General features: G+C 58.3%; 2 protein-coding genes across 8 annotated transcripts in view; one reads left to right on the forward strand and one right to left on the reverse strand.

Annotated features, from left to right (window-relative positions):
* On the forward strand, positions 7-2,484 carry RPL19 (ribosomal protein L19). The gene is made up of 6 exons (XM_021378231.1): positions 7-45; positions 358-464; positions 1,011-1,133; positions 1,302-1,422; positions 1,690-1,800; positions 2,288-2,484. The coding sequence occupies exons 1-6, from the start codon at positions 41-43 to the stop codon at positions 2,409-2,411; spliced, it is 591 nt and encodes a 196-aa protein (XP_021233906.1). The 5' UTR covers positions 7-40; the 3' UTR covers positions 2,412-2,484.
* The window catches only part of FBXL20 (F-box and leucine rich repeat protein 20), a 24,003-nt gene continuing 18,181 nt past the window's right edge, over positions 2,768-8,589 (reverse strand). For 4 of the 7 annotated variants that reach the window (XM_021378191.1, XM_021378192.1, XM_021378190.1 and 1 more), the window contains 5 exons: positions 7,941-8,001; positions 7,440-7,484; positions 7,008-7,064; positions 5,858-6,070; positions 2,768-5,075 (listed from right to left, as the gene is read on the reverse strand). In XM_021378191.1, the coding sequence (XP_021233866.1) occupies positions 4,968-5,075; positions 5,858-6,070; positions 7,008-7,064; positions 7,440-7,484; positions 7,941-8,001 (484 nt within the window). In that variant the 3' untranslated portion in view covers positions 2,768-4,967. The other 3 variants (XM_021378193.1, XM_021378195.1, XM_021378194.1) reach the window with 3 other exon arrangements.

An 8,589-nucleotide genomic window follows, 5' to 3' on the forward strand; every position in this document is an offset into this window, starting at 1 on the left:
TGCTCGGTCCTTTCCGCCCGGCTCGGCCGCAGCCGCCGCCATGAGGTGAGCGCCGCGCGCCGCCGGGGAGCGGGGATCCGGGAATCGGGGAGCGGGGCGGGCGGGGGCACAGCGGCCTTAGGGCGGCGGGGAGAGGGCGGGATGCGTGCGCCCGGTGCTGCCCGCGGGGCGATCCGCGGCTCCCGCACGTCTCAGGGAAGGGGGAAAATGGCGGCCGGGCCGCGCGCCGGGGAGGGAGGGGGCGAAATGGCGGCGGGGAGCGGGGCTGCGCCGGGCGCAGGGAAACGGCGGGGCCGGCACGGAGCCCTGGGCCCGGCGCTGTGCTCTGCTCCGAGCCCTCGGCCCCGCTCCCCGCAGTATGCTCCGGCTCCAGAAGCGCCTGGCCTCCAGCGTGCTGTGCTGCGGGAAGAAGAAGGTGTGGCTGGATCCCAACGAGACCAACGAGATCGCCAACGCCAACTCGCGTGAGTGGAGCGGGCGCCTCGCGGGGAAGCGATGTGAAGCCACGATGTGCCGGCTGCACGGGATGGGGCTTTTAGGGCTCGATTTGTCGCGTTAATGTTGGCTTAGGTGGAACTGACGCTTGAGCGGTGCCTGGACCAGGCTGCCCGGGGAGGCTGGTTCTCTTTGGGGATGTTCCTGGAGCAGCCCTGCTCTGGGGGGGGGGGTTGGACTCGAGGATCTCGAGGTCCCTTCCAGCCCCTGCAGTTCTGTGATGCTCTGTGTTTTGGAGCAGAGCTGGGCCCAGCTCCAGGACTTCTGGGCTTCCCCGTGCACTCACGGGAGCGCGATGTGTGGGGCAGCGTGGGGCAGTGCACGGTGCTTTCCTGGATGACTAATGAGGAAAATACGGGACGGGGAAAGGGCACTACAGCAGCACGAGAGGGGCTTGGGGGCATGCCCAGCACGGGATCCTTCTTACACAAGCTGGATTACAGCCTGCGCTTGTTTAACATGGTCTGTCTTTGCTCATTCACGTGAAATATCGAACGTGGTGTTTCTTCTTCCAGGCCAGCAGATCAGGAAGTTAATTAAGGACGGTCTGATCATCCGCAAACCCGTGACCGTTCACTCTCGGGCACGATGCAGGAAGAACACCTTGGCCCGCCGGAAGGGCAGGCACATGGGCATCGGTGAGTGCTGAAGGAAACGTGTGCTCGCTATGGTTGGTGCGCTCACAACCTCGTGTTGAACGGAGATCTCTTGCAGAGTCTTAATAATTCTGTTCTTGAAGCAAAGAGAAGGATTGGATGCGAGCATGAAGCCAAGCCCCATTCTTAGCATATTTTCTCTCTCCTTAGGTAAGAGAAAGGGTACAGCCAACGCTCGTATGCCAGAGAAGGTGACCTGGATGAGGAGGATGCGAATTCTGAGGCGCCTGCTCCGCAGATACAGGGAGTCCAAGAAGATCGACCGCCACATGTGAGTCTGCCAGGCCAGCACGCAGCTTCAGGTGGCGGGCAGGGGGCAGGGAACGCGTGCATGTGCTCATCCATCTCGTGCTGTATGCAGCTTCTGCAGCCAGCTCCTCGGCGTGGAGCTTGATGATGGAAACAAATCCTCTCCAGGAAGCGCAGAGCAGCTCCCATGCTTCTACAGACAAGCCCGTTGCCTGTGGCACTGCAGCAGCTTCAGAGCTTGCGGGTGCTCCTGCTGTCACAGCATTCACGATCCATCCTGTTCCTTTAGGTACCACAGCCTGTACCTGAAGGTCAAGGGTAACGTGTTCAAGAACAAGCGGATCCTGATGGAGCACATCCACAAGCTCAAGGCAGATAAAGCTCGCAAGAAGCTCTTGGCGTAAGTGTTGCCTCGCTGTACCACTTCCATTTTGCGGGTTGGGGAAGCAGTTCTTTTTAAGTTAGTGCACACAGGTTTGTGAGGTGGCTGTGCCCGGAGCCCTGGTGAGGAATCAAAACAAAGCTGGGTAGGGCTGGCTCGAAGCAGAGACGTACGTAATCCTGGCAGAGCCGCACGCGTAACAGATCAGAATTGCTGATCCTGCTATAAACCGATGCAGCCACGTCCCTCAGTAAATGATTGATGAGGGGAGGTGTGAGCCACTAGTTCTCAAAGCTCCCAGAGCCCGGCCCTGTGGGGCAGGAGCAGCTTTGCACCGCTCCCGGGAGCTGCACATGGAGCGCAGCCTGCTCGCTCTGCTCGCTTCGGCAGCTGGCGTGGCAGACCAGGATCCGGTGGAGAGAGGAGAGCAGGGCCAGCAGTGCAGGCTTTCTCTTGGCTCTTTGAGATGATCCCCAGGCATTCACAAGCTCTCACCTTCTTGCAGCGACCAGGCTGAGGCTCGCAGGTCCAAGACCAAGGAGGCTCGGAAGCGCCGCGAGGAACGCCTGCAAGCCAAGAAGGAGGAAATCATCAAGACCCTCTCCAAGGAGGAGGAGACCAAGAAATGAACAGTGGCTGTCTTGTGTACATAGTGCTTTCCATCCACAAGGAATCAATAAAACACATCCAGGAACGCTCGCACTTGGCTGTTTTTTTTTTTTCCTCTGGGGTTTCTGAAGCTGGGATAGAGCTGGGGAAGGACTGGGGATGAGCTGCTCTTCCCTGGCTCTGTGCAGGGGGGAGCTGCGAGGCGCTGAGCCGATGGCAGAGAACAGGGAAGGACAAAATGCAGCCCCCTCACCCCAGTGAGAGCTGCTCCCCTCAAGCTGGGCCCCAGCTCCACCCCTGTTTGCTGCAGCTCCGATCCCAGCACAGCGAGCACACATTTCTGGCTTTATAAGGATATTCCTCGATTAAGACAAGGTTTGGAAAATGGTCTTTATTGGTATTTATTTATAAATACAAACATAAGGAAGAGTCCATTTAGAGACGGATAATTGACTTAAAAGGACACTGTCAAGTAGTTTGAGCTACCTTACGCTGTTACCCTGTTTGAAAACAAACAAAGCTTTGGGTTCTGTACTCTGAGTTCTCTCTCAAACTCAAATCTGTTAAAAGAAATCAGTCCCAGCCACTGCACCCTGGCTCACAAATGAGTTTTGGCTCACAAATGAGTTTTGGCTCTCCCGTGCCTCAGCGTGAGCCGAGCCAAGAGCTCTGCAAACCAACACCCATCGCTGGTGCGACCGCTCCGCCATCATCTGCCACCCTGAAACCAGAGAAAGGAGTTCTGCAGGTGAAGGAGAGGAGCATGCTCGCCGAGGGGAGAGAATCCACGGATTTGAATAAATAGAACGCGTTAAAAGCCGTCTAGAGGAAAGGAATTGACAGTATCCTTTTAAACACAGCGTGTACTGGGATTTCCTCCCACCGCTCAGTGCATCTGCAAGACGTTAAAACGTGCACTGATGTTGCAGAGGAAGGGGAGGCAGCTCCTGGACAGCCCTTGGGACTGCCCCGTCCCCAGAGCAAACCCGCAGCAAAGAGCTGCGTCCCCGTGCCCCACATCCAGCTCTCCCGTGCCAGGCTGCAGCAGGAAGGTGAAGCCCGGCTCCCAGGGCTGCGGGCGGCTCGGCTGCTTACCAGCCCCATCCTCCCAGGGTGGGATCCATCCCATAAACGTGCGCTCTTCCCTCCCATCCTGGGGTGCAGGAAGGGAGCCGTGACGGACCCGCCAGCTCATCCCCACCGACTCACGATGATCTGACCAAGCTCTGCCCCATGACAGCCCTGGATTCTGCCCCAGGAACGGGGGGAGCTCGCTGGGCCCCTCTGGGTCCATCTCATCCCAGCTGCCAGCACCGCTGCTCCCAGCGCACCCCGACTGCTGGGGGGGGGGGGGGGCCACACTGCGGCCTCCGCACGCTTCCTCCGGGGCAGCACTTACCTGTTGCTGCACAACGGGACAACGATGGGCGACAAGCTCTGCTGGCCCTGCTGCTCCTCCTGCTTCACGGGCACAGTGAGTCAGGAGCTCTTGACCAGGACAATCAGCAAAAAGGGTCTGCGTTTATTTTCCTCGGGGGGGAGGGGTTGGAGGGAAAGGACAGCAGAAGCAGCGCTGGAGCACAGACTATAGCTCGTCCCCTATCGCAAGAGTTACGTTCTCATCACTGGGAGAAAACCTGGGGTTCCGATCCATTTCCCGTCAGCTCATTGCAGGCTCAGGCTGCCCGTGGCAAAAAGGACCTTCCTGCAATCTCCCTAAACTTTCCGTTTTTGGTAAATCTCAAAATTACCAAGTCACAATCGGGAGGAGGAAAAACAAAACAAAACAAAACAAAACAACAAAAAAAAACAACAACCAAAAACCAAAAAAAACGGGGCCTGGGGGGGGGGGGGGGGGGGGGGGGTGAAACCGGAGCCTGACGGCGCAGATCCCGAGCTGCAGCACAGGCAGCTGGGCAGGCTCTGAGCTGGATGCTCCAGGACGCAGAAGCAGCGGCTGAACCTCCGCTGTGAGCACGCTCAGGGGTCAGCGGGGCCGGGAGCACGGAGCTCACATCTCACCCCAACTGCTCCCCCCCGTCCCCTCGCTGAGAAGCGGACGCGCGACCTGGGGCCTTGTCAGTTTGTTTGGGTTTTTTTGTTTTTCTTTTTCTTTTCGTCGCCTGCACCGTGGGTGCGGGGGCAAAGCACGCCCCTTTCTCTCCCTTCTCCCCCTTCCCAAGGATTGCAATCACTTCTCTAACCTCTACAGCAGCAACAGTCGCGTGGGGTTTGCCAACGGTCCCCCCCCCACCCCCCACCTCCTCACCGCCACGATTTCATCTGAGCGTGCCCAGCAGGAATGGTTCAGAATTAGACCAATCCACCTACAGAAAAGCCAACAGAGCTCCAGCCCCACACCGCAGAGTTCATCCGTCTGCTGGAACGGGGGGGGGGTGTGTGTGTGTGTGTGTGTGTATATGGATGTGTATGGGTGGCTACAGGGGCCGGCACCGCTGCCCGCTCGCTGCCCCTTGCAAACGACACTGCATCGCCCTCCTCGAAGACACGGGTGTCCGCCGTCGCTCTAGAGGTGTCATTAAATACTCAGTTTGCAGGGATGGCCGCTTCCAGTGTCATAGGATGATGCAGCATCTGCAGAAGCGCTGTCGGCTGCCCCCGACCGACGGAGGTGGTGTCACCGGCGCGAAGTAGGCGTGGACTTTAATGTTGGGTAAGTGGGTCTGGAAGAGAAGCACGGAGCGTGAGTGAGGGGAGGGCAGCACGGCTGGCAGCACAGCACAGCACAGCACAGCACAGCACAGCACAGCACAGCACAGCACAGCACAGCACAGCACAGCACGCAGGCAGAGGGGCTGGGACAGGGGCGTGCTCAGACTGCAGATAACCCCCCCCATGGCAGAGCAGAGCTGGGCGCTTTCAGTTCACTGCCGTGAGCTGCACGAGTGTGCCAGCACAGGGTGCACGCAGCACTGCTGGGTGCTGACACCCAGCCCAGGAATCAAAAAGCAATGCCAGGGGTGAGCGCTCGGGGGATGACACCGTACACTGGGTCCCCTCTGCTGCCACTGAGGGGGTAGAGCAACAGGCGTGGAATGAGAGGGGACAGGCTCACGTTGCCCCGGGGGGGGTCAGCTTGGATATGAGGAACAATTTCTTCTCCAAAGAGCGGCCAGGCACCAGCACAGACTGCTCAGGGCATGGGGGGGTCACCGACCCAGGGGGTGTTCCAGCACCGCGGGGATGCGGCCCTGAGGGACGCGGTTAATGGGCATGGGGGGGGGGGGGGGGGGCTGGACGTGGGGGTCTCAGCTCTTTTCCAACCTTAACAACTCAGCCATTTCTTTTTTTCCCAATTACATTTCCTCCTCAACAGCCAGCGCTCATCCCGCACCAGTTTCAGAGCGCAGGACCGCCGTGCTGGCCCTCAGGATACTTAAAAAGAACGAGCACCCCCAGACCACGGGCAGCCCCCCCAGGCCCAGCTCCGGCCTCGCGCCGTTACCCTGAGTCTCTTGATCCCCGCCCGCGTGATCTGCTGGCAGTCGTACAGCTCTATCCTCTCCAGGCTGTGGCAGCTCTTCAGGTGCTCCAGGGAAGCGTCGGTGATCAGGGGGCAGTTGTCCAACTCGATCACCTCCAGGCGGTCGTGGGCGCAGGCTCCGTTCCCCAGGTGGCGAATGCCATCGTCCGTGATCAGCTCGCAGTGGGACAAGCTCTGCACCCAAACAGAGCCCGTGAGCCGTCGGCAAGCAGCAGCCGACGCTCTGCTGGGGGCACCGGGGGATGAGAAAGAAGCTGGCCCCTGCTCCGTAAGCGCACGTGGGTGTTTGGCACAGATCTGGGCTCGCTCCGTGCGCCGGAGCCGCTGCGGAGCTCCAGGTGACCCAGCAGCACCTGCGAGGGGGAACTCGTGTGGCTGAAGGGGAGCGGAGAGGTGGTGAGAGATGAGACCCAGGAGAGAGGGCAGCGGGCACTTACTGCAAGGAATGGGATAAATACCTCTGCTATCAAAGAAACCATCTTTGTAAAATCTCTGTGGCCTTGCACATCATAGCCAGGGCTCTAAACACCTGCAGAAATAGAACGTCACCTGCTTGGTGCACTTCTGGGGGCTGCGTCCTAAAGGTCCTGGGAAAGGAATCGGGGCTTGAGCTGGGGATGGCATCAACCTGCAGCTCCGTGGGGGCACTGCACCCCGTGTCCCCCAGCGAGATGGCAACGAGGCAGAGCACACGGGGACACGGAGATGGAGACAGACTCCATTCCCAGACACACAGCCCGAGAGAAGCACCGCCCTCCGGAGCCTGCGAGCTCTCCAGCTCTCAGGTGCCCAGCTCTGTTAGAGGTGAGAAGGGCTCTGCTCCTACGGACAGACTGACAGCCGCCTTAGGGACAGCTCCTAGGGAATGGGTGGGGAAAACCCTACCAGGAGCAGCCAGCATCCCAGAACTCACTGCCAGGGAGCTGTGGGTGCCTGGTGGCCAACCACTGCCAGCAGCAGCAGAGGGACAATGGGTTCCTAAGGGTCCAGCTGAGTTCCTCCAGGACCTCATGACGTGTCCACGAAGTCAAAGAGACAAATGCCCCCAGGCAGTGCAATGAAATCCCCCCCGTTCGGAGGAAGAAAACGCCGAGTGCGTCATGCTACTCACCAGAACCTGGAGCCGTGGACAGTGTATGGAGAGCTGGATTAGCGTGCTGTCTGTTATCTGCAAAAAGAACAGAGCCCCTTCATGCCGTGTGCTTTGCATGAGGACTTTTTGCCCACCCCGACCAAGGGACAACAGCAAACGGGTCCCCAGTGTGCACCCCCCTGAGCCCCTCCAAAACATCCGTGTCTGAAATGTCTGTGTCCGAGTGCAGGAGGTTTGGGTCCCTTCCACCATTCACTAACACGAAACACAAAGAGCTCGACTACAAAGGCAGCGTTTTCTCATCCAGATTCTGCACGCCCTTTTGGCCCAGGATTCAAAGGGAAGCTGCACTCGGACACAACCTGCTGCTTTTCCACCACCTTCCCGCACTGCTGCCATTGTGCAACAAGTGAGGAAGCAGCAGCGCGACCGCGGAGCGCCGGCTCCTACCTGCACACACTCCTCCAGGTCCATTTTTTCAAGCTCGTGGCAGTTCTGGGAACAAACAGAGGAGCAAACACCCCAAGTGAGAGCAAAGTTCAGGCAGCAAAAACAAACACCTACAACAAAGGCAGCCCTTGGCAGGAACAGAGGTTTTTCTCCGCGGAATAGCAGGAGAGAAAAGAAAGTTTGCTGCTTCTCGATGAACAGCACCAGAGGAAATCCAGCAATTTCACTCCTTTCCATGAGTTTTTTCTTAATTCATAGAAAGAAAAGGAGCTTAAACGCAGGGTTGCTCACACGGAGCACGGGTCAACCCAGAACAACAACCATTTTGTAACTGTGATGCATCCAGCGCTGCCCTTCGTCGGCTCTGAGGTTTGTGGGCACGCACAGCACCACACTGCACGCACGCTGCCTCCCAGCCACAGCAGGCAGAGCCGTGTTTGGACAGAGGGATGTGCTCCCACGCTGAATGCAAAGCTTCCCCTTCCACCGAGGAGCACTTACCCTGGCCAGAGTCGTGAAGCCCACGTCTGTCAGCTGGGAGCACCTCGCGACTTCTAATATTCTGCACACAAAGAATGGAGAGTGAGCATGGTGGAACTTTGCCTTCAGAGCACCCACCTGTGATACCTGAGTGTAAGAGACACCTGAACGCACAGAAACACCCAAACATACAGAAATGTGGGGGTGGAGGGAAGGAACTGAATCATAGCAAAGCCCTCCTGGGAGAACCCGTCCTGATAACAAGGCTTAAACAGAAAGCAAGAGGCTGCGGGGCTGGGAGCACATCTCTTCCAGCACAAATTCCATCTGCCATACAATTGTAATGAGGAACCTGCCACCACCACACCGGGAGGAAACAGCGGTGTTTAAATGCGTTCTCAGCACAGAAGTAACCCAACCTCAACTTTCCATGAAAAGAAAAAAAAAATAAAATAACAAAGCAGGAGTAGACATGCAATGGTTTCAAGTGAGAGTGCTACACGCGGCTGCTGGCTGCACGCACTGCCACGGCACGGAGCTCTCCTCCCACTGCTCTGATGGAGAAACCAAAGGCTTGGTGCAACCAGGAGCAGCTCCAGCAGCACCAGGAGCAGGCTTGGTGCAACCAAGAGCAGCTCCAGCAGCACCAGGAGCAGGCTTGGTGCAACCA

Source organism: Numida meleagris, chromosome 26 (genome assembly GCF_002078875.1).
Source record: "Numida meleagris isolate 19003 breed g44 Domestic line chromosome 26, NumMel1.0, whole genome shotgun sequence".
NCBI lineage: Eukaryota > Metazoa > Chordata > Aves > Galliformes > Numididae > Numida > Numida meleagris.